General features: G+C 50.1%; 1 protein-coding gene across 1 annotated transcript; it reads left to right on the forward strand.

Annotated features, from left to right (window-relative positions):
* Positions 1-58: 58 nt before the first annotated feature.
* On the forward strand, positions 59-27,379 carry SREBF2 (sterol regulatory element binding transcription factor 2). Its single transcript, XM_065634318.1, has 19 exons — positions 59-271; positions 4,581-4,967; positions 6,281-6,462; positions 7,619-7,759; positions 9,537-9,758; positions 10,887-11,001; positions 11,209-11,390; positions 12,162-12,354; positions 13,335-13,516; positions 14,201-14,474; positions 15,825-15,994; positions 16,209-16,377; positions 16,969-17,089; positions 18,579-18,688; positions 19,970-20,102; positions 21,224-21,392; positions 22,989-23,174; positions 23,773-23,884; positions 24,529-27,379. The coding sequence occupies exons 1-19, from the start codon at positions 190-192 to the stop codon at positions 24,747-24,749; spliced, it is 3,351 nt and encodes a 1,116-aa protein (XP_065490390.1). The 5' UTR covers positions 59-189; the 3' UTR covers positions 24,750-27,379.
* The last annotated feature ends 614 nt before the right edge of the window (positions 27,380-27,993 follow it).

A 27,993-nucleotide genomic window follows, 5' to 3' on the forward strand; every position in this document is an offset into this window, starting at 1 on the left:
TCTCATTGACAACGAGCCGCGGGGGGCGCGCGCGCCGCCGCCGCGGCCGGCGGGCAGGTGGGGGGCGGGGCCGCCGGCCGGCCCAAGATGGCGCGGGGTCGGCGGCGCTCGCCGGCTGCCTGCGCTTGAGCGCCCGGGGCGGCGGCGGTTCATGCGCCGGGGCGCCCGGCCGCGGCGGGGCCCTGCGGGATGGAGGACGGCGAGCTGGGCGCGGAGAACATGGAGGCGCTGACCGAGCTGGGTGACGAGCTCACCCTGGGCGACATCGACGGTGGGCGCCGCGGGAGGGGAGGGGAGGGTGGGGGCGGGGAGGCGGCGCGCGTGGGCTCCCCACGCGGGGTCGAGGGAGCTCTCACGGCCCCCCCACGCGGGTCCGGGGCTGCTGGTGCCGCCTGGGGGGGTGTGGGCTGCGTGGGTGGGGTGGTTCTTGGGTCTCGCTGCGTGGGGTGTCCCCCTTACGAGTGGGAGCGCAGGGTGGCCGCACCGGCTTGGTCCCGCTGCGTGGGGTGGGCTTCCCACGCGGTACGGGGTGTGAGCGGGGAATCCCCCTGTCCCGGGTGGGTCAGTGCGGGGCGAGTCCCGCCCGGCAGCTCTCGCCTGGGGAGCGGCCACGCGTGTCTCCCCGCGTGGCGTGGGCAGCCCATGGCCAGCCCCGCTTGGGGGGCGCTTCCGAGCGACTTTCACGGGGCTGACCCACGCCGGGGGGCGGCGAGGAGGTGACCGCAAGAAGCTGCGTGGGGTTCCGAGCCCACGCAGCTGCCGCCTCTTCCTCCCACGCGTGGCCGCTGCCGGCACGGGGCAGGGTGGGAGAAAGTGATTACCTTGTCTCCTGCCTTAGAGCCAGGAGGCAAATGGTGCTGCCCGGGGTTTCCCCTCGTGTTTCCTCGTGGGTTTCTTAAAGTCAGTGCTACGTGATTGCTGGAGCTGTGCCGCCACTGGTGTCCGTGGGAGGGGGCCGTGCCTCCTTGCCCCCCCCCACCGAAACAGGTTTAACTGCTTAAATTTCCCTTTTTTCCCCTCCCTCGTGGAATCCTGAAACTTCACCGCATCAACGCCAGAGCTCAGACCCGGAGCAAATCCCAGTTTTCCGCCGAAGTGCAGCAAAACGAAGCGCCAGCTTGTGACACCTTATTCCATGTTTCCCAAACAGCTCCTGAAAACCCACGAAAAATATAATTTCTCAATGAGCTGTGCTGTAGGCTGGAGACGGGGACCTGGCTCAGCTGTGATCCCAAACAGAGCTTGGCTTTGGAGGGGCAATGCCTAAAGCATCCTTGCTTAGCAGCTGGGAGATAAAATTAAACTAGTGCTTTTAAATTCCTAGTTGCAATTGATTTGCAGTGTAGCTAGGGGCAAAATTTGTGTCCTTTTTATTTTCTTTCTTTGTTATATGTAAAAGAAGAATGTGGTTTATGAGAATGTAAGGGGCTTAGTTATCACTTGTAAAGTTGCCGGTGCAAACCAAAGGTGGTGTTTACTTGTTTAAGCACTGTGTAATGACTTCTCAGGATCTATACGGAAACGGAGATGAATTTTGATCCTGACCCGCCGTGCGCCTGGGGAGGTGTGATTCAGAGCGATGAGTAATTCGGGGAAAGAGCTTCACCTTCCTCCCTGGCTCCTGGGGTGGATTTTCCTGGGGGGAAGGTGTGTGACAGTCCTGCTTTTTTTGTGCTCTGACTTGGATTCTTCTCAGTGTTTGAAGTTCTGCAGAGGTTTTGACATGGTTTCTAAGTCTCCATGTCGGTGGGTCTTGGTGTTCCTGTCCCGTTCAGGCTGAGGGACCCTCACCTCTTGCCGTGTGGGTTTTGACTTTTGTGGTGGAGGAGGAACAACGCCGGCCTGGGGGATGTGCCGGCTGCCCTGGGATGTCGGTGCTCCCCGGGGTCGTGCTCCGGGATGGGGTTGTGAGGTGGGTCGGGGGTCCCGGTGCTGAGCCCCCGGCGTCTGGCTCTGCCTCCTGTCCCGGTGTGAGCTCCTCAGCCAGCACGGGTACGAGGGTAACGCCGGAGGGCAGGGTCCCGTTTGGTCACAGGTATGATGCGCGTCTGGGCTCAGCGTCGCTGCTGCCATGGGTTCTCCACCGTTCCTCGTCTCCAGGAGGGTGAGGGAGCAGCTCAGCTCTGAGCTGCCACCCAGGAGAGGTGGCCGAAGCCCTTGCCTTGCTGCCAGGTGTCTGCCCGCTGGGCTAATACAAGCAGCAGGTGTCCTCGGTGGGCTCGGTTTCGTAACGCCTTGTTGACATTTTTTAGCCTTGGGCTGGGCTAGTTTTCTGCAGTATCATCTCACTCTACGTAAGGGGCTGAGACCTCCTTGGCGTGAAGGATGTGGGTGATCTGACAGCGATGGGTTTGTCACTGAGAGCTGCCCCCCAAAAGCTCCTGAGCTCCCTGAGTGCAGACACTCGCTCTGTTCTCTCTGTAAGCAAAAGTGTTTTAAAAGGGAGGGATTTGGATTTTGGATGTTGCTGTTTCTCCTGCTTTTCATCTTCCTTGTTTCGTTGCTAGGAAAGCTCTTGAACACTTCGAAATAAGTGGGTTTGATCCCCCGGCAGTCTACTTTTTAAAAATTAATCTTTAGACTTTTTGCATTTAGTCGAAGTTAAGTCTGTGATAAAGATGTGATTCAACTTGTGAGAGCAAGAGTAGTTTTTATAATAAGATATTAAACCTGCTGTTTTGAACACAATGTTCCTTAAAATACTGTGCTTGAAATTTAGCTCTTCCAGAGCGAATCTCGTCCAATTTATGTTTGTTCTCTACTTGCAGTAGTGCTGTCTAATAGTGAAATAGCAGTGCCATCAGCTGAAGAGCTTGAGAAGTACATAGTTGGGATTATCAAAATTATCGTGTTGGGGGTTATTTGGGATGGGTTTAGCTGTAGTCAGTTGGGGAGTGAAAAGCTGCTTAATATCCATCTACATGTTATGCAGAAGTGTTAATGTTTAAACAGCCCTCCTTGCTCTGATAATGTTTTGTGAAAGTTTACTGAGGCATTGCATTAGGAAAAAAAAAAAATCTGTTCATCTAGTTAAAAGCAGAGACAAAGGTTTGGTCCAGCTGGTCCCTGAGGGTGGCTGCCACTCCGTTTTGGGGAACCGCGTGTCCCCGCTTAGTGTTGGGTTATGAAAGGGTCAGGAGGACACATCTCCTCCATCCAACAGGCTCCGGTTCTTAAGAGCAATGGTCATAGTCAATGCTTAAATGTGTGTAAGGGTGTGGAGAGAGAGCTGTCAGAAGGGAAGAAGAGTAATATCATAGAAATACAGTAATATGGTAAAACATTTGTTGAGGGAGCAAGAAGGTTGGAGGACGATCCCTTTGCTCTGTCTCAGGAGTGACAGACAAATTAATTGGATAATGAGTGGGTGGCATTTCGGAGAAGCAAATCAATGGTCCTCTTATTGCTGGGACAATTTCCATGGAAACATTTTATGAAAAGTTTGCTTCTTCAAACCCCTTTCGTAAACCACAGCAGCAACATCCTTTGGGTTTGTGGATGAGAAAGCTCCTGGTGTAAGGAGCCCTTTGCCATATTTTTTCCTGTGAATCAGAAATCTATTTTCTACTTTCTAAACCCAAATTAATTATTTAGTTATAACCCCTTCATTATATTTGTGGGTCCCCTCCCTTTTTTCCTACTGGCAGAAAAATTAAAATGAATAGGACTTTCAGAAAGCGGGGAGAGAGCCCGTGCAACATGGGCAGGTCTTGGGGTGGGGAAAGGATGTCTGATTCCTCACACCACCACCCATGCACAGATCAGGGGAAGCATTCAGGTATCTTAAGGTGCGTAATTGGATTAAATTGGATTAGACGGAGGCAAGAGGAAGCTCCGCTTATGAACAATGATCTCTCGCTTGTGAATTTTTTTTTCCTCTGTGAGGGAGAGCTATGGCGTTGCGGTAGGAGCCTCTTGATGTGGGCTGATAAAACCCTGGAGAAGGTGGGATGGGGAGAAACTGCTCTGCAGTGATTGCAGGCAGAGGATCAATAGGCAAAAAAAAAAAAAAGTTATTATAGTAGTTTAAACATATGCATGGATTTCTCCTGCTACAGTTCTATAAAGTGTTGTTTCCTTTAGTGTTTTTTCCCCTCAATTTCTGATATGCTTGAAAGTAAAATAAAATCAAGATGAGTTCTTGTCCCGTTTCTTCATTTTCCAGATACTCGGTGGGGCAGGGAGGGATAGGGGGCTTGAAAGCACCCTAAAAGTTGGGTGGGAGAACAGTTAGGGCCGGAATTGCGGAGGTGCTTGGTTTCTTCCTTCTGCATGGATTAGACTGGAGCAGTGATGTAACAAGACTAATATTTTAGATATACTGGAGATAGCTTTAAGTTCTAGTCTGCGCTTTGGTCCCGTGATCTGGGAAGGTGCTGCAGGAGAGTCCTGCCTTTCCCCCTGAGCAGCAGCAGCAGTGTCCTGCTGCTGGCCACCTCTTGGTTTCTCTCTGGAGATGTTAGGTTGGTGTGATATGTTCTCTGGAGGTTTTGAAGGACCCAGAGCTCCCTTCTGTGCATGAACACTGTCAGTGTTTGGGCAATAAAACAGCACTGGACACGTTTTCTTCTGTTTCACAGAGATGCTGCAGTTCGTCAGTAACCAAGCAGGCGACTTCCCAGATCTGTTTTCGGATCACTTGTGTGGCACCTTCCAGGGCGGCGGCGGCGGCGGCGGCAGCGGCGGGACCCTGGAGCCGCAGGTGCAGCGGTACAGCCAGGTGCAGGTCCAGCCCTTCCCGCTGCCCCCTGCTTCCCCCCAGCTCCAGAGCGTGCCCGTCAAAGCCGCCCAGGCAACCCCCCCGGCCCCGCCGCGCTCGGCCCCGCTCCTCCAGCCCCGGCCCCCGCTCCAGCCGCAGCTCCAGCAGCAGGCCGTGATGATTGCGCCCACCACCTTCAGCTCTGCTCCGCAGACCAGGATCATCCAGCAGCCGGTGATCTACCAGAACGCGGCCACAAGTTTCCAAGGTAGCAGTCGGGGTGCTCAGGCTACGGGTGTGCACGGTGCACTCGTGATTTTGGGGTGTTCAGGCTAGGGGTGTGCATGATGAGCTTGCAATAAATGGTGTCGGTGTTCCAACTCCAAAAGCATCCTCGGCCACAACAAGGCTGATGGTCGTTTTTTTGTGGTGCTGCCTGCGGGATGTCCCTTGCCTGCTGATGGAGTTGGGGGAGCATGAGAAACCATCAGAAATGAGATCTGAAGTCTTTTTGTGTGACCTCTTGCAAAAGTTGTCTTCTTGCTGCTCTCCTCTCTTACGGCCTTCTCTCCTATGGCTCGAGAGGCTTGATAAAAGTACGTCTGAGAAATGATTGTTGGCAACCCTGTCCTCCCACCGGTGGGTGCAATAGGAAGCTTCAGTCCATCTGATGTGGTGGTCCAGAATGAAGGCACATTTTAACTACCAAAATCTTGAGTGCAGTACCTGCATTGAGCAGAGACACTTGTAGGCATATTTAACAATGACCACATCTTCCTTCGTGAGTGCCAGCTGTCTTGATCCTCTTCAGTCAGCATTGATTCTTTACATGATAAGTATGAACCTGGGGTCCACCCAGATCAGCAGAAGTGGGCAAGTGCTGGTTGGATGAGAACAAGTCCTGTGAGGAGCAGCTGAGGGAACGGTGGGTGTTTAGCCTGGAGAAAAGGAGGCTGAGGGGAGACCTGATTGCTGTCTACAGCTACCTGAAAGGAGGTTGTAGTACGGAGGGTGTTGGTCTCTTCTCCCAAGTAGCAAGTGATAGGATGAGAGGAAATGGCCTCAAGTTGTACCCGAGGAGGTTTAGGTTGGATATTAGGGAAAATTTCTTCACAGAAAGGGTTGTCAGGTGTTGGAACAGGCTGCCCAGATAAGTGGTTGAGTCACCAGCCCTGGAGGTGTTTAAAAGATGTGTAGATGAGGTTTTTAGGGACATGGTTTAGTGTTGGAGTTAGGTTATGGTTGCACTCGCTGATCTTAAAGGTCTCTTCCAACCAAAGTGAGTCTATGATGTACCACGTCAAATGTCGCTGAAGTAGTGAGTTCTGTGCTATCAGACCAAAGGTGTTTGACTTTATTTTCTCTTAGCTGATGCTCTGTGCCTCCTGGAAAGCTGCTATTCTAGGTGCAGTGTCCTCTTGCAGGAGGCACCAAAGGAGCTGGAAGCTTCCCAACGTGTGGGATGTGTTAGATGAATGCTGCCTACTGAGAAGCTCTGGGAAGAAGTTAGGAGCATTTGCAGGGTCCAGAATGGAGACCTGTGCTTCTGGACATATTCCTGACATCTCTTCTGCTTTTCAGTTCTCCAGCCTCAAGTCCAGAGCCTGGTGACGTCCTCCCAGGTCCAGCCGGTTACCATCCAGCAGCAGGTGCAGACGGTGCAGGCCCAGCGAGTGCTCACGCAGGCGGCCAACGGCACCATCCAGACCTTAACACCGGCCACGGTCCAGACGGTTGCTGCACCACAGGTCCAGCAGGTTCCAGTAAGTAAAAATGGGGAGTGATACAGGGATCCAGCAGTGGAAGAGATTGCTCGTGCGGGTCTGGTCTCCTGACTTGCCAGGGGAAAGGTGGCAAAGCTTGTAGCACTGGCAGTCCTGGCTAGGATTGCTTTTGCTCCAATGTTTTTATGTGCGAGAGGTATTTCTAGCCAGCCTGTGTTCCAGAAGCATTTTACTTCATGGAAGTCACATGTGAGAGTCTCTGTTGTGAGCCGTGATGTGACCTGGTGGGTGACATTTGGAAACAGTTTTCGCTAAAACACCTGCATAGCTAAACTTAGTTTAAAATATTTTTGTAACCTGGTGCTGCCAAACTGGTTTGGAAACCTTACTTGAACAAGCTTTCTTTGACTTTTGCCTACTTCTTTGCAAGTCTACCACCTCTGTCACGTCTTGTAAGGGCCAGGTGATAATGGATCATTTTCTTCCAGTTCTTCTGCTGCTTCAGTGTCATGTGATTTTTTTTTTTTTAATTTTTTTTAAAACATGCCAGACTGGAAAAGTCTTGTCTCTCTGCATTAGATACGATCATTTGTGGCTGGGGACTCTTAATATGACAAAGTTTCAGTTGTACTCTGTTATCTGTGGTGTTCTCTGTATTTGAGAGTCCACAAGGTATTTATTATGGCAAAATAATTACACTTGGTTTTGATCTGCTTGATATTCATGGTACAGATTGTTTCAGTGAAACTGGTGTGGGGAAAGCTTCTGCAGGTATCTGCCCAAGCAGGTTGTCCTAGCCATGTTAGACTCTGAGTACTCAAACAGTTAATGTAGGCAGCTAATTATAGGTGTAATTGGAGAGGGGAAGGGAGCTTTTCCATCAGCTCTTTTGTGTTCATACATACTCGTTTACTTCTAGTGCTTGATTTGAAACCAATGTCCTGGTAGTTCCCCTGCTAGCCTCCCTCCCTCCAGTGCTGTTCACATTGTCTCATGGTCAGAGTTTGCATCAGGGGCCAACAAAAACCATCCCGGTGATGCAGGGCACAAGGGGAAAGAAATACTCGCCCTGTTCTTTTGCTGTCCGCTGAGATGTGAAGTTGCAGCTTTCGGCTTTGCTTACGTCTGGCTACTGAGATCAGCAGAGAAATACGTGCTCGCTCTCCCCTTCACCTCTGACTCTCTTTCAACCCAGGTTCTGGTCCAACCTCAGATCATAAATACAGACTCCCTTGTCCTGACAACCCTGAAAGCGGACGGGAATCCTGTTGTGGCAGCGGTTCAGAACCCAGCGCTGACGGCGCTCACCGCTCCCATCCAGACCACGGCTCTGCAGGTACCGTATGGACCTTCTTCTCCCTTTTCTCTCCTCACTGGCATCCTTTCCTCTTAATGCAAGGAAGAGATTTGGGCTTCAGTATTCTGCAGCGGTGCACACGGGAGGGGTTTTGGGGGCTGCTCTAGACATGTCCAGAGTGAGTAATACCCTGGTTCTCCCAAGGCTAAACACACAGATTGTACTTTTTTGGCAGCCTGCCGTGGCCATTAGGCAAAGACCAAGGGCATGTTTCTGTTTACCTTTTTCTGGTGTTACAAGGAGAGGAATATGACCTAAAAATTCCATCTGGTTTTTAACCCCTGGAAGATACTTGAAGGTGAAAGCTAACTCAGAATACCTGTAGAACTTCCCGCCCTCAGTAGTGTCTAATAGCAGTATGTTGAATGTCAAAACTAATTAAGCTACTTTTCAGATGGCATTTGCAGTGAGGATTCAGCATAATCATTCGAGATGGCAACTGTGCTTCATGGCCTCCATTTCTTATCAACTCCGAGAAACTTGTGCCCCCAAAGACACATTTATTATGATCTTGTACATTCTGAACAGATATCTCTTCAAATATTTACTGGAAGAGATAAACTTGCAAGTCTGGACTTAACTTTTGACTTGTTTTGCATAGTATGGTAGACTACTTATGTACTTGTCAGCAGCCAGGCTAACATTTTCAATTAACCTGCTTGCTTTAAGGTAGCATTTTCACACAGAGGTGAGGCTTATGTGATTGTGTCTGTTTGAGACACAATCTGTAAAGCATTTTGAACATGTATAAATTTGGTTGAAATTAGCCAAGGAAAGATGTAGGACTTCACTTATTTGTCAAGTTTCAGCTTGAAAGGAAACTCAATTAATTTCTAATATCTCAATTAGGAGACTTTCAGAATCAAAGTTGTTTCTGAAGTTGCTCATGGCTAGTTTACTTTATGTTAGTCTGTCTTTTGACAGAGATAACTCTTCCTCTCCATAACCACTTCCCTGACCCTTGGTGTACTTCAGAGAACACATGTACCCTTCTCAGTCTTGTTTTCCTGGGTTAAGCAGTCTAAACTTTCTTTACTCCAACTGTCCTAGAAGCCCCTCTGTGCAACTGTTCTGATAGGTTCATCATCTTTTATCGCAGAGTACGTACTGCTTTCTTTTGGTGGAAATAGTCTGTCTCGCATCTAGATGTCCAAGTCTGAGCTTTTTGTGCCAGTGTATATCACTCATTGCCTGAGTTCTTCATCTTAAGGCATTTTTATAGCCTACAGATCTGGGGTTTTTTTCTGTTTGATCAAGTTCAAATCAACTGCAGTGCTCAAGCCAAGGTTTGTTTTTCTGTAGTCGGGTCCTTTCTAACATTGCTGTTACCAATTTGGAAGTAGCATTGCCTGTTGTTAGTTTGATGACTTTATTAATCCACAGGAAAGGTGGATTTAGACACTTTGGGTGTAAGGATGGTAGGAGCAAGGAGGAGCCTTGGTCCCTTTCTCTGTTTAGTGAATGACCAGGGCATGGTATTGATGGAAGAGTGTTTCATGCTCTTGGAGAACAAGAGATGTTTTTACTTCGTGGTGACCAGTCTGTGAGGCAGAGTGGCAGATTTTTTTTCCTGCGCTGCTGTGCCAATGCTTGGGCCAGCTAGGGAAGATGGGAGGAAATTGGCATATCTCTTCTCTTCTGACCTGTACAATCTTTTTCTGATTCTTCTTTTGTGTACTCCTTTTTCTCTTACCATCATAAACCTTATCTAAGTTGGCTGATTGCTCGTGATGCTTGTTACGCATGGTCTTTGTAGACCCTCGTTGGGAGCAATGGGACCATTTTGACCACAATGCCGGTGATGGTGGGACAAGAAAAGGTGCCTATCAAACAAGTTCCTGGGAGTGTCAAGCAACCAGAACCACCTAAAGAAGGAGAGAGGAGAACAACTCACAACATCATTGAAAAGCGCTACCGGTCATCCATAAATGACAAGATCATTGAGCTGAAGGACCTTGTCATGGGGACAGATGCCAAGGTAAAGATATGGAATAATAGCAGATCTAGCGTTGCAAATTCTTTGTCTTCAGGTGGTCATTGCTCTACCAAATGAAGCAGTTGCGTACAGGTGACTGTTAGTGCATGTGTATTGGGATAAGACTGGTAAGAAGCACTTGTGCAATGGAAAGCTTGATAATTGTATTCAGGAAGGGTCATCTGTAAAGTGTTTATTTTACTATGCTAGTGGTACTATTTCTTGAAAATAAGCTATGCTTTACACATTTGTTCTTATGTTAGGTCTAGCTTAAATAGGCTTTCTAGGTAGAATATCCAAATGGATGTTTTGATAACTCTGCCAAACCAGAGCTTGCTTAATTTGTTTCCTTTTCCATGCGACTGCAGTAGGGATGAGGGTTTACAGAGCTTTCCAGTTTGTTTCCTTTAGATATTGAGTTGTGAAAACTGCTGCTTGCTCAAATATTAGGAACTTTCTTGTACCATGTATTCGGGGTTGTCCTATTCACTTTCCCTCATGCCAGCAGAGCAGGGAGTTGTGTTCTTGATACCTTGCATGGTCTCTGTACAAATACGTGCCCTAGTGAAGTCACCTCCTGTTGCTGGGTGGAATTTGAAGCTTACATTTTAAAAATATTGGTAATGTGTAGTGGCTTCACAGTACTTTGGACTTGCTCTTATAAGTTAAACTTGTCTGCTGCTTCTGGAAGCAAGTATTTTCATGGGGATGGCTGAGGGAGTGAGGCAAGGAGAGAACCACTGATCCCAGAATTAAACAGTGAAGAATGGTTAACAGCTTGTTCTATCCCAGAAGAAAGCCACTTTGTTTCGAAACCGTGGTACTTTCAAAGGACTATTTCTGGCTGAAACCTAGATATGGACTCTGTTGTAATTTGGATGTTAATCTGTTTCCCTTGCACTATTTTCATAAGATCCCTGAGAAACCCCAGTCCTTGTGTGCCTTTCAAAGTTGGATACCTTGCCCAGAGTGTGCCCTGCTATTGGTTTCTTTGCAGCTACTGAGTGGTCCTTTACACCCTTTTCTTTCTATCGCCACATGATACAAACGGTTGTGGTACTCCTACAAACAGGAGTGATCCTTTAATGCTCTTCGTATTAACGGCTTTTTGTACCTCTTGATTCCTTGCAGATGCACAAGTCTGGAGTCCTGAGAAAAGCCATTGATTACATTAAGTACCTACAGCAGGCCAACCATAAACTGAGGCAGGAGAACATGGTTCTGAAGCTGGCTAACCAAAAAAACAGTAAGTTGTGGAGGCTGTGTGGCGGGGGGAGGCGGTCAGCAGGAACGTAGGATGCCTCTTGCAGTTCCTTATCCCTGACAGAGGTGGATAACATGCACGTTGCATCGATAGTGGCTGGTGTTCCTCCAGGTGACACAGCAAATCTGAGCAACACTGGCAGGACACAGGATTGAGAAACGTGTGCATAACACACTCTGACTTTTGCAGAGCTGTTGAAGGGCATTGACCTAAGCAGCCTGGTTGACAACGATGTGGATCTGAAGATAGATGACTTCAACCAGAACGTGCTGCTGATGTCTCCTCCAGCCTCTGACTCGGGATCCCAAGCTGGCTTCTCTCCCTATTCCATTGATTCAGAGCCAGGAAGCCCACTCCTTGATGATGCAAAGGTATTTGTGGCTTCACTTGTCAAATTCAAGGCATCTACTTCAGTGGTACATACGGGCCAGAATTTAAATTCTCCTGATTCTCAAGAGTGGAACCAGCAGACATCTGGCAAGCAGATCTGTAGGGGTCAGAGATTCTTTGTAAGCATGAGGAATGGGTTTTATCTGTTCTTAAATGATTGAGACTACTTCCTGAGCTGCATTAGCTGAGCCATACCTGAGCTACCGGAAGAACTGTACTTGGTCTTCAGCCCCTGGAGAGTCTCTGTGAACGTACAGTGTGTGTTCATGACCCAGAGATCCCGTGGCTTTCCAGGGATATATATGTCCAATGAATAAAGCAGGAGAACTTGGAAATAGATGATGATGTTAGCTGTGGTTAATGAAACCATAAATTACCATAGTAACAGAAAGCTGTTAGCTGTCTTCAGCTGGCAGCTTTGTTTTGTGGATATCACAGAAGCATCTCCTGGGAGATTCTCAAAAGAGTTAGGGCAGCAAAGGTTAATCCTAGCCTAAACCAGGGATCCAGTTAATGATAACCGAGATGACTGGAAGCAGAGGAAGGACAAGGACACTCAAATTCTTCATCCTTATCTTACTAAGCTAGGGAAAGCTTCGCTGGTGTTCTTGCTGATCTTGATCTTAACAGCAAATTTTGAAACATGTTCTGTTTCTCCTTCTTCCCTACCCATCCCTTGGCATAAGCTTTTTTGTTCTACAGAATGGTAAGCAGTTTTCTTCCTCCTTCTCTCCACTCCTATTCCTTTAAAGGTTAAAGATGAGCCTGACTCTCCTCCTGTGGCCCTTGGTATGGTGGATCGCTCTCGAATACTCCTCTGTGCTCTCACGTTCCTTTGCCTTTCCTTCAATCCTCTGACGTCCCTCCTGGATGCCCGAGGAACCTCGGAGTCTGACAGCCTGGTGCACCACGGCTCTGGCAGGAACGTGCTGACCATCGAGTCAGGTAACGAACTGCAGTAGTTTGGACCACATAACGTGGCCAGGCTTACGTGGTCTCCCTAAAGACCCTCTCCAGCTGTGACAGCTGCAGGTCACGAGGTGGCCCTGATTCAGTAGGATGGTTTTGTGTGTTCAGGGAGTTGTACAACCTTTGAATGGTTGTGGAGGTGCTGCAGGGCTGGGTGTAGGAGGAGAGCCAGCCGAGAGCTCTTGGACACAGTTCCCCTTTACATTCACATCCAGCGTTCTTCTAGAGCCAAACCAGCCTTTGCTTAGTGTGGTGAAGTGAGGGGCACCCACTTGTAGCCCAGTGGCCTGGGCTCTCAGGACAGACCCTTGAAAAGTAGTTCAGAGTTAAGGAGTCCTCCTGTCCTCATTGATCTTTGAGGCGTGTCCACTTTTTATTTGTTTTTAAGGTAACTGCCTGATTTTTTGTAACTTATTAACGAATTAATAGGTGAAGAGTTACTTCAGAAACACTTGCTGTAGGGTCTTGCAACTGGCTTGTTCAATACACTTGTTTAATAATATTCATAGTTTAGAGTTCGGCAGCTTAGGGGAGGGCAGGGGATTCTGTAGTCATATTGTCATTTCCCTGACTGGTGAATATGCTTCCTTGGTGTTGCTTTGTGAACTTAATTAAGACCAGAAAATGACTACTGAAGATATTGACTAGCCATGAGTGTATCCGATAGAAAAATCAGAACATGAGGTATTCTAGGAGAACTAAGTGCCAACTCAGTTTCTTTTATAAATCAGTCTTGTAAAAATAACTATTTTTATTTACTTGGGGATGTTGTGGCTTGGAGTTTGGATGAAGAACTGTTGACACAGGTGTTTCCTGATTAAATACCATCTTTGCAAAAGTCGATAGCACATGTGGCAAGCGTCGCATGGCATCCTTCTGGGTCTGCACTCACCCTGTTGCTGGGCTTTCAGTGCCCAGATTAACGCTTAACTTTCCCTTTGGGATGTCCCCTGCAGATGCGGGTGGTTGGTTCGGCTGGATGATGCCCACGCTGATCCTGTGGCTGGTGAATGGAGTGATTGTCCTGAGCGTGTTCGTTAAGCTCCTTGTGCATGGAGAGCCGGTGACCCGGCTGCATTCGAGGTCGTCGGTTGCCTTCTGGAGGCACCGCAAGCAAGCCGACCTGGATTTGGCACGGGTAAAGTCGACTTGTCATTTTGCATCAAACGCGTTTTCTAGGAGGGGCTGTGGGTGTATGTGGCCCCGTAGGGTGGTGGCTCAGCACTTGCAAGTGCATGGTGTTCCTCGGGTGGATTATCCTGCCTGACTTCAGAGAAGCTGGTGCTGGGTTGTCTTGAGCTGATTACCATCCTCCCTCAGCCTAAATTAGTGAGGCATGGACATCATCCTTGGCAGAGGCTCCTCACTTCTGTCCTTGTCCCTTGCTGCTGCATCTCTTAGCAATCCTTGGCAGCAAGGTCTTGTTTTTTCTCCATAATCTGGCCTCTGCTGTGTCTGTTTGTCTGATGTCCTCCAGACTCTTGGAAGTCATCTCCATTGTGGAGGCAACATTTGGGTTTTCATATGGGGACCCTGAAACTTGCATGTTGTTTGAGAAGGCAGAAAGCTCCTTTCACCTAGTGCTGATGCATCTCACAGGCAGTGCAGGATCAGAGCCGTGCGTGGAAAGATATGTAGAGGGACAGATTTGAAGATGCTTTAAATTGCCTTCATGTTTACCAGCACTAGGTTGACTTCCCTCAGCTAAAGTTCTTGTCCTAGCTTGCACATCAGTTTGTCTTGCTCCCAATGCCAAGGAGGTCCCAAAGTGTCTCCGTGATGGTGCTTTCTGCCGTTGAACCTTTCGTTCTGTTATTTGCAGGGGGATTTTGCTGCAGCTGCGTCAAACCTGCAGACTTGCCTGTCGGTTCTTGGCCGAGCGCTGCCGGCTTCCCGCCTGGACCTGGCCTGCAGCCTGTCCTGGAACGTGATCCGCTACAGCCTGCAGAAGCTGGCGCTGGTGCGGTGGCTGCTGAAGAGGACCTCTCATCAGTGGCGGGCAAGGGAGGCCACCGCCGGCTCCGAGGACGAGGCCAAGACCAGCGCCCGGGATGCGGCTCTGGCGTATCACAAGCTCCACCAGCTCCACATAACAGGTAGGAACGGAGGTGGCAGATCTGCTGTCCTCCTCGCTTTGCCAAATGAGGAGGCTCAGAGCTGGTCCTGGGGGGTACAGGGAGAGCAGTACGGCCTCCCTCTTCTGGGAGGGCTGCTGTTGGATAATATCCTGACAGATTTTGGGAGCCGCTTGCTAAAACATGACAGGTTCATGCAATGAAAGAGCTCTGTAAGAACGGCCGAAGCAACAACCGTGTCTCGAGTTACGTGTTTGAGTCCACAAGAGGTGGCTGAGAGTCTCCCCCAAGCAGCAGCTGATTGAGTCCCGTCACTTTTTGCTGCTGTTAAGAGCTTGTTTCATCTCTGTCACTTGGGTATGTGATGTGGAAGCCAAGGCTGGGGTTAATTGCTGGAAGAACTTAAATTTCTGAAGCTGTGTAGAGCGCAGATTGCCAGTTGGTGTTGATATGCTTTGAAAACCTGGGCGTGTGCACATGTGCTAAGGAAGTACTTGAATGTTCCTTGTGAACAGTTGTTTTTGCCGTTGCCTTGGCAAACTCATTTGCAATGTTAATAGGCTCTGAGTGCATCAGAATTCCAAACTAAACTTCCTTCTGCCTTATTCTGTGCAAATTGCAGCCATGCCTCCAGATCAGCCTGGAGAAGAGAAGTCTCTGGGAAGACCTTATTGTGGCCTTTCAGTACTTAAAAAGAGGCCTGACAGACAGACTCTTTAGCAGGGCCTGTTGCGATAGGACAAGGGGTCATGGTTTTAAACTAAAGGAGGGGAGATTCAGGCTGGACATGAAGGAAGAAATTTTTTTACAACGAGGGTGGTGAAACACTGGCACAGGTTGCCCAGAGAGGTGGGAGATGCCCCATCCCTGGAGACATTCCAGGCCAGGCTGGACGGGGCTCTGAGCAACCTGATCTAGTTGAAGATGTCGCTGCTCATTGCAGGGGGATTGGACTAAATCATCTTTGAAGGTCCCTTCCAACCCAAACTATTCTATGATTCTATGCCACCAGGGATAAGTACTTGTCCTTAATATTATCTCTGTAGGTACAGGTGTGCACTGCTAAGTAGTTCAATTTTAAGATAGTGATGAATATAGCAAGGCAAAGTTTGCTGATTTTATCCTAACTGGTTTAACTATACAGGGATTTCTTGCAGAAGCAGAGCTGTGGATACCAACCTCTTGTTATCTGTGGAGGGAAGACTTGGTTATAGTTGTTCTGTTGCCTGAATACAAAGTAGTATTTGTAAACTTCTCATGTCATCAGGCTCTCATTGTCTCTTTAGGACAGTAGCCCTGCAAATCACAGTAGTATTTAGTAGCTGGTACTACGGCGTTAAAAGTTAACGCTTCCTTTCCCTCCTGGTGCAGGTAAACTTCCTTCCAGCTCAGCTTACTCAGGCTTGCACATGGCCCTGTGCGCTGTGAATCTGGCTGAGTGCGCAGAAGAAAAGATCCCACCCAGCACTATGGCAGAAATCCACCTGACAGCTGCGGTTGGCTTGAAAACCCGCTGCGGAGGCAAGCTTGGCTTCTTAGCGGTGAGTTGTTGTCTCCTCTCCCATCCCACATCCAAGTAGAGCTCGAGGAAGGTCTGCAAGTTGACATTGCACTAGCTCGGGTCATCTGCAATCACCGCAATTACATTCCGTCCTGCAATTATGATATAAGCTGTAATTATGGTACAACCTTTGTCCTCAGTGGTGTGTGCTGATCCCTGGGTATTGTTCTCAACTTCAGCTTCTCCTTTCCCAGAGCTACTTTCTAAGCCAGGCCCAAAGCCTGTGCAGCTCAGAGCGCAGTGCCATTCCTGACTCGTTGCGTTGGCTGTGCCACCCCCTGGGGCAGAAGTTTTTTGTGGAGCGAAGCTGGACGGTGAGGTCTGCTGCGAAGGAGAGCCTGTACTGCACCCAGAGGAACCCTGGTGAGAGCTGCTTGTGTCCCGAGTGCCTGGCAGGCTCTCCACCTCTGGGACCAAAGCGAGTGTCTCTTCTATGTCCACCCAGTTTGTGGTCTTGATGGGCAAGAGGAGTTGAGATGTGTCTCCTCAGCCTGCAGGACCTGGCTCTCTTCCCTATTTATACTGTGTTGTCATCCTGCTTGTGTCTTTATATGCTGGAACACAACCTGGATGTAGCCCTGAATGTCTGGGAGTGACTTTGGAGGGAGACCAAGGTTTATCCTCCGCAGAGCAGCGTCATCGCTGTTTTGTTGAGTGTCGGAAGTGCCAGAGAGATGTTTGACCAAGGGCTGAAGCTTTATAAATGGATTAAAGGGTTAAAAAAGCCCTGAGAACTGAGTCTTTAGAAATCTTCGCATTAATTTCTCTAGAGTTTCCCTCTACTGCTCTTCCTCTTGCTCTTACATTTTGATTCTTCTTTTCTTCTTGCTCTTACATTTTGATTCTTCTTGGTGTGTGTGGGTTGGTTGGTTTTTTGTTTTGGTGGTCGTGGTGGTTTTTGGTGGTTTTGGTTTTTTTTTGTGAAATGGTTCGGTTGGTTTTCTTCCTCTCTAGCGGATCCTATTGCACAAGTTCATCAGGCGTTTTGTGAGAACCTGCTGGAACGAGCAGTGGATTCACTCGTGAAGCCTCAGACTAGGAAGGAGGTAGCGGGACAAGAGGAGGAGGAGCCGTGGTGAGTTTGTGTTGCTCTGCTGGGGACTGCTCGCCACAGCTGCGGGCTTTGATGTCAAGCTCGTCACTGTTGACTGAGAGCTCTGGGGCAAATGGAGTGGCTGGCCCTTGTTAAAGACTTGAAATGAGAATGTAAGGATGGCCACCACGGCTTATTAGAAGGGTGAGCTCTGCCTCTTCATATAAAACCCTCTGAAGTCCAAAGCGAACCCAGGTTTGGGGAGGGTTTTTGGTGTAGTGCTGGTTGTTTCCTGAACTGGATGGATGGTGTTTTCTCTGACGAAGTTTAATGTTCAGGAACACTAAAATCAGTGTGCACTTGCTGCTTCTGTAGACCAGAATATATGTCCAGGGCTCTAAGAGCATGAAGGTCTGGCATGTCAGAGAGTGAGCCCACCAGCTCATGATGTTGTGCACGGAGGTGTTCTCCTAACTCAACAAAGTGTCACGCTTACCAGCACTGAAAAATCAAACTGATGCATGGCAAGAGCAGGAGAGATGATGTTGGCCAAAATTGACCTTGGCCTCTGCAAGCTCTGCGACCAAATGAAAGGGCCTGATAGTTGGCAGAGTGGCTCCTTGTACTGAACCACATCCAGCTCTTTCCTGGGCTCGGTGGGAAGTGGAGCCCCAGCCTTTGCCAACAATTCTGCACTGTTTCTAGCTCGTATCCAGATTTGCTGGTGCCAGACAAATGCTATGTAAATATATGGGAAGCTCTGTAAGGATCCTGTCCCCAGAAGGTGTGGGTAAAGCCTCAAATGGGAAGATAACCCAGTTTCCTTACTTGTGTGGGGAAAATATTGCACATTTAGCTTTTTTTTTTCCGGTTCTCTTTTCCATCATCATTGCAGAAAATGAGCAGCACTCTTGTCTAATTGCTTGTACAATATCAATGCTTGTGATCAGGTCCTGGTATTGTGATGAGAGAAGGTAGCAGGACTTGTATAAGTGAGGTGGATTGTCAGTACTCTTGTGGGAGTCCTGTCTCAGGGGAAGGGCCACCTTTAGCAACACAGCAAGCCTTTTTGTGTCCCTCTGTGGGGGGAACTCAAGGTCTTCCTCTGTAGCACGTCCCAGGAAATTAGGTCATTGCCGCATGTGTTGCTTTCTCTGACCAGCGCTGTGAACATGTTGTCACTTGCATTCATACATATTTGCATATATGCAAATAGTCACTTGCAGAAATGTAGTTCAGCCTCTTTTGGTGGCAGTGATTGAAAAGGAGCGTGTAATTGGCTTGTAACATACATCATGTCCGGCATCTCTGGTTGAGGTGAGACTCCCGGCGTTGACTCTTGTTCTGCACTGGTCTCCTTATGTGTTTCTTCGGGCCAAGAGCGTTGTGTTACTTGTAGAGATTGAACTTTCTGCTGGTTTAATGGGTCAACATTGTTTAAAAATGCCTTGTGACTGATGAGAAACGCCTTTGGGCTTTGGTGTGTCCTGTTTGACAGCACAGCAAAGGTCTGCCTTGCTTCTTGTTTCAGCGAGTTCTCCGGGGCTATGGAGTATCTGAAACTGCTCAACTCTTTCTTGGACTCAATGGGAAGTGGAGCCCCACCCTTTGCCAGCAATTCTGTGCTCAAGTCTTCTGTGGGTAAGTCCAGCAGAACTGAAGGTCTCCCGGCTGCAGGAACTACCGCTGTTACGTGTTCCACCTCTCACGTTCCAGGCAAGGAGAAGCACAGCCCTTGCAGTGGGACTTGGTTGCTGAGCAGCAGCACGCCACAGTGTGGTACGGCGGCTCAGGCTCGAGGAGTGGGGTTTGGAAGGCTCGTAAATTCATCTGTGTGTCAGAATTCTGGGTTGCCGGGTGGGACTGCTGGTATTTGTATTGCTGGGCATGTCCCAGGCTGAATCCTGTGCCCTCACCTGAGAGCTTTGCTCCTGGCAATACACAGCGAGAGGAAGGGTGTAGTGTACAAGCAAGCATAGCAGTGTTGCAGTTGAGGTACAGGAAGGTTTTTTTCCACTTATTTATCTGTTGGACCCAATACAAGGTGACCTCACTTTCACAGCAGCTGTCATGTATATTCTGCAATCTCCAGAAACCTGCAGCCTCTGCTGTAGGCAAGCTCTGGGCATCTATTGGGAGATGCTTGGTTTGGTCCTTTTGTGTGTATTTAGTGGAACAATGAGGACCGTAGTCTCTCTGTGAGCCATGTGCTTATCCGGACTTGGTTGGCAGCAGGCTGCTGGAGTGTTCACCTTGCTTGGTGTTGGTACAGACAGCACCTGGCAGTTCACTGGGATGCTGCTGGAGCTTTGAACATAGACTAACCATGCTGTACTTGAAACTTATGGAGCAAACATAGAAGGGAAACTAAATTTTTCTTTTTCAATGGATTTTTTTTTTTTTTGGTGTAAAGAGAAGTCTATATTTGGGCCAGTATTGTTGTGGAATTTAAAAGCAGGTCAGAGTAGCAGAGCCTGTGTCCTTTGGCCCTAGGTAGGCTTTGGGAAGTTTTGGGAGGGGGATGTTGAATAATGAAGGAAATTATATAAGGAACCTGGTTTACTGGCTTGATGGTGATTAATGCCAAGGTAATATGGTGTACGTGAGTGGAGTTGTTACTTCGGGGTGGTGAGTGGAGATCCTTTTGGGGAAGAAAGTAAACAGATTTCTAGACAAGCAGATGAGATAATTTCTTGTTGACAAGATACAAACTCAGGATCCAAACCACTTGCTTGTGGTCAGATATAGGCTGTTTGCAAGTCCCTCTGCGTTCCTGTGGCACATGTCAGCATTTACTTGGATGGCTGCGTTCCCATGGAATCATTTTGGGCTCATTAGCGTCAACCTCGGCAAAAGGCACTGTCAAAGGGAAGGAGGCGGGTGTCCTCTCCTGGGCTACAGCTTCTGATTTCTGTTTCCCAGGCCCCGACGTGGTGTGCAGATGGTGGTCAGCAGCAGTGGCCATGGCAATCGGGTGGCTCAGAGGGGACGACGCAGCTGTGAGGTCACATTTCGCAGAAGTGGAGCGTATGCCGAAATCCCTGGAGATGTCAGAGTGCGTAGGCCTCCTATGGCTTTCAAAACCCCGCTCCTTCTAAACGGGGGTGGCTCTTCCCCAAACCCCTGTCCCGTGCTCTGTAGTCACATGCCTCTTGTGCTCTGGGATGCAATGACACGTTGTGCTCAGCTGTCAATGTGTGGAGTGAGGCTTGCAGGCTGATATTAGGGACGGGAAGTGTCAGAATTGCTTAGAATCACAGAATTGTTTGGGTTGGAAGGGACCTTCAAAGGCCATCTAGTCCAACCCCCTGCAATGAGCAGGGACATCTTCAACTAGATCAGGTTGCTCAGAGCCCTGTCCAGCCTGGCCTGGAATGTCTCCAGGGATGGGGCATCTCCCACCTCTCTGGGCAACCTGTGCCAGTGTTTCACCACCCTCGTTGTAAAAAAATTTCTTCCTTCATGTCCAGCCTGAATCTCCCCTCCTTTAGTTTAAAACCATTACCCCTTGTCCTGTCCTAACAGGCCCTGCTAAAAAGTCTGTCCCCATCTTTCTTACAGACCCCTTTTAAGTACTGAAAGGCTGCAATAAGGTCTTTCTGGAACCTTCTCTTCTCTAGGCTGAACAACCCCAGCTCTGTCAGCCTGTCCTCACAGGAGAGCTGTTCCATCCCTCTGATAATTTCTGTGGCCTCCTCTGGCCCCTCTCCAACAGGTCCATGTCTTTCCTGTGCTGAGGGCTCCAGAGGTGGACACAGGACTCCAGGTGGGGTCTCACCAGAGCGGAGCAGAGGGTCAGAATTGCCTCCCTCGACCTGCTGGACACGCTCCTTTTGATGCTTCTTTAGGGATGTCTTTTGGCTTTCTTCTAACTACACAGCCCACCACCTTCCAAAATCAAGCAGAACTCAGACACTGATTGAAAGGCTGCTGTGACCATCATGGTTATTTTGCATTAAAGCTTCTTAGCCAGTTTCCTTCCATTTCTCTGTGCAGTCCGTGTAGCTGAGGAACAATTTCCATCTTTTTCTCTCTCCAATAAATGATGGTATCTCTGCCCTTGAAGATGGGAGGGTGAAAGCCGATGCTGGTTGCTGCCTGAGTTCAGCTCTTGGGGCTGCCCTGTGGCACTGTGTTGTAGTACTGCTTGAAAGCAGCGCTCTCTTTCTCTTTCAGGAATGCCCTGGTGAAAGCCACCTTCTATGTGTGTAAAGCCATGCAGGCCTCACTGTCTGGGAAGGTAGATGGACAGCAGAGCTCCCTGAGTCACTGCGAAAGGGCCAGCAGTCACCTATGGAACAGCCTCAACATGAACAGCGGCATCTCCAGCACTGTCCTCAACAACGTAAGAGCCATAAGCCATAAGGATATCGCGTGGTTTGTATTGGTTGTCAGGCTGGGCTTGCTGCAGGTGTATCGCTTCCCCATTGTATCTGCATTCTCCATCCATCCTGTGTCTAATGGAAGTAGAGGGGGAAACTCCCTTTCCTTCCAAAGGGCTTTGACACCTTTCTGCCCCTGCTGTACGGAGGAGCAGCGCTGCAAGTACAACATAATTTCCCTGAGGATGGTCTCAGCTGAGCTACCACTCCTCTCCTGCCAGTACGTGTCACCCCGGTGCTTTGACCACTTCAAATCTGGCCTATGAAAAGCATCCATCTCCATCCTCCAGCTGAAGCTGCTGACACCTGTAAAGCAGGACCTCATTAAGTCTACTCTGTTTCAGGGCAGCACTCAGGAGTGTTCAAACCCTCTACCGCAAAAGTGAGACTGTGTTGTGCTGTTCCTGAGCTTGTGTGGGGCTTGTTTCTCTCCTTCCCAGGATTACCTAAAGCTGGACCTTCCCTGCGTGGCATATGGGACAACAATTCTGGTCCCTTCTGTCGCTCCTGGGTGGCAGCTGTAGTGCATTGTAGTTGCATTGCATGTTGTGGCAGTAACTGTGCAATGTTTCTGCAGTGCAGTACAGAGGCACTCTCTGCTTCAGCAGTGCAGGTAGAGTCCCCTAAGAGCAACCAGGATGGCGAGCGATGCTAGAGGGCAGCAGCAGATGGGGAAAAGGGATTTGGGCAGCCGCTGTGGGCTGTGTCAAGCCTGCCTGTTTTGTTTTCTTTGCAAGTAGCAAGGCTGTCTTTGCTCTTGCTAGGTAGCGCCACTGCTTGGGTAGGAAAGCCTTTGCAGGAGACTGGGGCATTGCTGGTGCAATATCCCCTTGGCATTTCTTATCTGGGTTGGGGTCAGCCTTTTGGGAATGTTGGCTGTCCTGGAGGGGCAGCTGCTCCTCAGGCACAGCCCAGTGCTTGTTCCGTAGGCCGGACCTCTCGGTGCCAGGCCCCAGAGGCACTGCTTGAGCAAAAGGCAAAGTCCTGCTCTTTTTGGTGCATCATAGAATCATAAAATCATAGAGTAGTTTGGGTTGGAAAGGATCTTCAAAAGTCATCTAGTCCCAACCCCCCTGCAATGAGCAGGGACATCTTCAACTAGATCAGGTTGCTCAGAGCCCCGTCCAGCCTGGCCTGGAATGTCTCCAGGGATGGGGCATCCACCACCTCTATGGGCAACCTGTGCCAGTGTTTCACCATCCGCATTGTAAAAAATTTCTTCCTCATGTCCAGCCTGAATCTCCCCTCCTTTAGTTTAAAAACATTATGCTGTGTTCTATTGTAACAGGCGCTGCTAAAAAGTCTGTCCCCATCTTTCTTATAGGCGCCTTTTAAGTACTGAAAAGCTGTGATAATGTCTCCCCGGAGCCGTCTCTTCTCCAGGCTGATCATGGTGGGGCGGCTGGGCTGGGAGGGCTGGGGAGCCCCCCTGGGCGGGCAGGAGGTGCCACAGCCGCCCTCCCACATGCCATGTTGGCAGCTGTGTAGCAAATGTCCTGCGACTCGCCTGATGGGTTGTGTTAATTAGCGTGTGTGCCCGGGCCCCCTGGCTCTTGCAGATGATCCAGCTGCTGGCCTGTGACTTGCTGCTCTCTCTCCGCACCAGCCTGTGGCAGAAGCAGGCGAACGCCAGCCAGGTCCTGGGTGAGACCTACCACGCCTCGGCCCCGGAGCTGACAGGCTTCCAGCGCGACCTGGGCAGCCTGCGCAAGCTGGCCCACAGCTTCAGGCCTGCCTATCGCAAGGTGACAGCTTGCCTCCCCTGCCCCTCCACCTCCAGCTGAGCTATAGCCCTTTGTGGGGGGAGGTGATGAGGAAGCTGCAGCCTGTGGAAATTTAGGGTGTGCGGGGTTTGAGTGGGTTGGGCACTTGGGGCAAGATAGTCTGCCACCAGCAGCCTCCAAACTTGTTCTTGACAGGTGATGAGGGAGTCTGGTGCATGTGGGGAGATGTCTACCTTAGTTTCTACCTATAAAGCCATCATGCCAAGCAAATACTGTGGCTTCAGACTGGGTCGGTCCCTCCAGGGAGTGTGGAAGGAGGCTTCTTTGGCCATGTTGCTCTTCAATTTTCCACTCTGTTCCCTGCTCTTGTTCCTCTCCCTTTCCAGGCCACTCACAGTTATGTGTGAAGCTTTTTTTCCCCTCTTCATGGTTGCTCTGACCTGCAAATTCCCCAGAGACAGGTGGGAAGATCAGGGAGGAGTGGGAAATGAGTCTCTTGCCATCAAGGTGTTGGTGCTCTGCTCTGGAAATGTGATGGCTGAGGGATGGCGTGAGTTCAGCCACAGCATCACCCTGGTGCCAGCCTGCCTCTCAAGCCCTGTCCTGCCATCCCTTCTAGGTCTTCCTCCACGAGGCCACCGTGCGCCTGATGGCAGGTGCCAGCCCGACCCGCACCCACCAGCTGCTGGAGCACAGCTTGAGGCGACGCACACCCCAGAGCAGCAAGCAAGGTCGGCCATGGGGCCCAAGCAGTGACCTGTGGGGCTGGGAGAGGGAGCGCTCTGGGAGGGCATAGCTGCAGCATTACGGCATCTTCCCTATGTCTGAGGCTCTGGATAGCCAGCTCCCGTCAGCCTGTGGCTCATGGTGATGTTTCTGCCACTCTCTCTACAAGGTGGCTAATGTGAGCTGCCAGCCCTGGGCTGGAGGTGTTGGCAAACGGGCTGGAAAACATCAGCCTTCGTGCAGCCACACGTGCACAAAACTTGGCAGGCTGGAGTTTGGGGTGGTCAGTGCAAAGGCAGAAGCCAGGAATCCTAAAGGAGGGAGCCAAGGGACATGGTACTGGCTGTAAAATTGCTTGAGGGTTTAACGAAATGGGCAGATGTGTGTGCCAGTGTTGGGATGAGCCCTAGGAAGTGAAGTGAACGGGAGTCTCTGTAGAAGACAGGATTGCCAGTCCCTGCCTGACTCCAGGCTGTTCTCTGCTGGCATAAAAGAGCTGCCTGAGGGTCCGCAGGCTGCCTCGCACTCTTGGCACTGCTGGGGTTGCCAGCCAAAGATACCTGTGCTAGTCAAAGGCCCGCGTGGTGGGGTTTCATTACCCAGGTATGGTACCTTCATTATGAGCTTTCTCCCTCCGCTTTGTGCACAGGTGAACTGGACACCCTGCCAGGGCAGAGAGAGCGAGCCACAGCCATCCTGCTGGCCTGCCGCCACCTGCCCCTCTCCTTCCTCTCCTCCCCGGGCCAGCGAGCTGTCCTGCTGGCTGAGGCCGCCCGCACCCTGGAGAAGGTGGGGGACAAGCGCTCCTGCAACGACTGCCAGCAGATGATTGTCAAGCTGAGTGGGGGCACGGCCATCGCTGCCTCCTAACGCCAGCGTGGGGCCACCTTGTGTAAAGACAGCCTGGTGGACCATCAGCCTGGACTTCCCTTCCAGAGCTTAAAAAAAAAAAAAAAAAGTACTAGGTTAGGGCTGTGCTGGTGGGATCATGGTGGGGTGGGAGAGGGAGGGGTTTGGGTTTATTTTTTTGTGATTTTTTTTTTTTTTTAACTTGCCCCAGATTTAGCTTTATTATCCCCCTTACTTGTTCTCAGGCGCTGCAGCAGAAATTTGTCTGGTTGTGGTTTTTGCTGTTGGGAATGCTGCCCCAACCGGGAGGCCCCATCCCTGCTGGGGGGTGAAGCCTGCAAGTCCAGGGCATAGAGAAGTGACACATCCCGTGTCTGTCCTCAGGGGCATCTTGTTGCCTTCCCAAACACCTGTGCAGAAGGCAACCTCTGGGGAGGGCAGAGGATCTTCTCAAGGCTTGCCCTGGGGGCTGCTGGGGCCTGGGGCTGTTCCTGAGAGAGGGGGGGAAGGCACCAGCTTTCTGTGAGCTGTGCATGTCAGGAAACTGCTTTTTCACTGAAGCCCCCTAGACCTGACTTTTACAGAGGTGCTCTGGGGGTATCGCTTGGGGCCAGTGCTGCCTGGCAAATTTCTCTACCATTTTTATACAAGTTTTTTATAGAAGTGTTTGTGGCTTTACAAAAACATAGGGAACGATGCAGCAGATTTCACTTCCTTTCCACTTCATTTGTCTCCTTCCCATGATCAGAGCTGCCTCGGGTTTTTGGCAGGAGGCTGCATTTGTGGCAGCCTACAACACGCAGAGCCCCGCAGGAGGCCGGGGAGTCCCTGGTCACCTGGTGCCGGGTGGCAGCAGGAGTGGATGTGCAGCGCCCTGCACGCTGCATGAAGGGTGAATGCTTCTCTGGTGCCTTTTCGTTGATGCAGAAACAATTTTTAGAGACAGGGTTTTTTTATTTTACCCAAGTCCCAGTCCCTGAACTTGTCTTCAGGTGTTTCTCCTCCGACAGCTCCTGCAGGGACTGGGAGGCACTGGCTCAGGGTGTGAGTCTCCCAGCTCTGTTGCCATCGCTCTTCAGAGCAGTTCGACTTGGTGGGTGTTGAACCGCCTGCAACTTTCCAAGAGGGGAAGGTGGGTCAGGGACAGGGAAGGAACGGTTTGCCCTCTTTCTCTCTGTCTTTCCTGTTGCATCCCTCCAAAGAAGTGCAAAGCAATTACCATCTCACATATGCAGAGATGGAAACCAGCCTTTGGTGGATGGGCAGCAGTTTCTCCTTGTGCACGACCGGCATGTGCTCTGTGTCGGCAGCTAGAAGTACTTACATGTGGGCAGCAGCCCAACCCTATCCTGTCCCAGTCAGGCCAATACAGCCTCATTCCTTCTGTAAAATCAGAACTTGGGCTGTTTTGCAAGAAGCTTCTACATGTATCCAGCTTTTGCAGAGAAGCATGAGAGCTTGAGCTCCTCCCAACAGGAGAGGAAAAAGATGGGGGCTTGTTGTCTCACTTTCTTTTGGCATCTGGGAGGGGGATTTCATGCACTGCAGGAGCTGAACACAAGTAATGCCAGTCCTAGAGTTACCTGGCTTCAACAAGGTGGAAACTGCGGCCAGGAGAAACCTGTCTCCTAGCAAAGCCCATTCCCAGTATCCCTGGGCTAATGCTGCAAACAAAAGTGTGGGGACCAGAAGACACTTCTCTCCCTCCCCTACTTTATTTGGGGAATAGCTGGTGGACCCCCAACCCCAAGGGCCAGCAGCCTGTGCTGCTGTGTGTTGGAGGGGAGCTCATCTTTTGGGCGGTAGAGGCTGCTCTTGCATGTCTTTGATCAGCGTACGGGATGCTCTGGTTCTGGTGGCGGCAGCCACTTCTTTGAGCACTTTCGAAGTGTGCAGAACAGCTCTTGGGTCTGGATGGGTTTTGATTGTCCATCCCACGCTTCCTAGTTTATCAGTGATCCCATTTTTTGGGGGGTGGATGCCATCCTCCTGCTTTTCCTAAGTGGTTTTTGCACTTGCTTCCTGGTCATGGGTTTTTCCTAAAATACAGAAACTCTTACTTTTGGTCAATGTCTGAGTTATTTTGTGTTTCCCTAGATCCGCGCGTGACGTGTGGGAAGTTTTGTGTTTTAGTAAAAGGGGAAGTGAGGCTTTGGGAAAACAGAGATGCTGAGGCTTCACTTTGTCACTTAACAGTGGACTGAGTCCTGGGGCTGGGCTGCAGGGAGTACTGGTGGGCTGGGGGTGGGAGGCTGCTGGGCTGAAACCCTGGTAGCTCATGGCATGATGCGCAGAGGGTCCTAGCATTGCTGGTCCTTCTCTCCCCTCCAGGGCAAGGGCTCTTTGCCCTGTTTTTTTTCTACACTGTCTATAAATTTGCTGCCCATCTGTCCCTACAACTTTTTTTATATGTGTGTGTATATACTGTAACTTTTTGTTTTGTTTTTGTTGTTGGCGGGTGGGAGAAAATTGTTTTATGGATTATGTGAAGAAAGTCTATTTATCGACGTGGAGTTTGGAGTAGGGATGCTTTGTGATACAAGGTGCAACTGGTGGCGGGGAGGTTCCCCAGGGAAAATTTCTGCTGTCTGAAAACCCTGTTTCAGGGCTCATGAGCATCTGTTACCTAATAAAGGCGAACATTACCACCACCTCCCACCTGCCCTCTTTTTCTTAGCCTTCTTCATCCCACCCAGCAGCTGCTCTGAAGCATAGGTGAGCCTGAAACGTCCTTCAGAGACATCCAACCACACAAGCACGGTGGGAGGCTGTCAGTCCTTTGTCCTGGAAAATGGAGCTGTACGGATTGCAATGAAAGATAGTTCCTTGGTGGAGCAAGTCTGGTGTCTCTGTGCTCTTTTGGAAGCAACCCAAGAGGCTGATGGCTTGAGCAGAGCCAAGCAAGGTAGAGCTGGGCCAGAAACCTGCAGTTTCAGGAGCATCTATATGGGAGGGGAGCTTTTGCCTGACCTTGCTTGGAACAATGTTCTCTCGCTCCATCTCTTCGTTTCTCTGCTCCCCCTGGTAAAACTCTGTCAGAACCGGTAAACTTCAGACAGAGGAGATCTGTTTGGTTTTTGTGTAGCTGCTTGAAGAGTTTTGCAGTTGCCCCCGGAAGCTGTGTTCCCATCGCGTCCCCCACTGGGGGGGTTCCCCAGCCCCTGTGGGAGTGGGCTTTGCACCCTGCTGCCCATGGGGAAGGGGCTGGGATTTTGGGAGAAGCATGGGGTCCCCCAGCCATTCCATACCGAGGCCATACAGTTTA

This window comes from Caloenas nicobarica, chromosome 1, assembly GCF_036013445.1.
Source record: "Caloenas nicobarica isolate bCalNic1 chromosome 1, bCalNic1.hap1, whole genome shotgun sequence".
In the NCBI taxonomy this organism is placed as follows: domain Eukaryota; kingdom Metazoa; phylum Chordata; class Aves; order Columbiformes; family Columbidae; genus Caloenas; species Caloenas nicobarica.

What these genes read in the sequence shown, in the direction of transcription:
- SREBF2 (XM_065634318.1), top strand. Translation starts at nt 190, where the DNA reads ATGGAGGACGGCGAGCTGGGCGCGGAGAACATGGAGGCGCTGACCGAG. An exon ending in GCTGGCTAACCAAAAAAACA is followed by an intron (nt 11,002 to 11,208) that starts GTAAGTTGTGGA and finishes TGACTTTTGCAG; the next exon opens with AGCTGTTGAAGGGCATTGAC. An exon ending in TGTGCTCAAGTCTTCTGTGG is followed by an intron (nt 18,689 to 19,969) that starts GTAAGTCCAGCA and finishes TCTGTTTCCCAG; the next exon opens with GCCCCGACGTGGTGTGCAGA.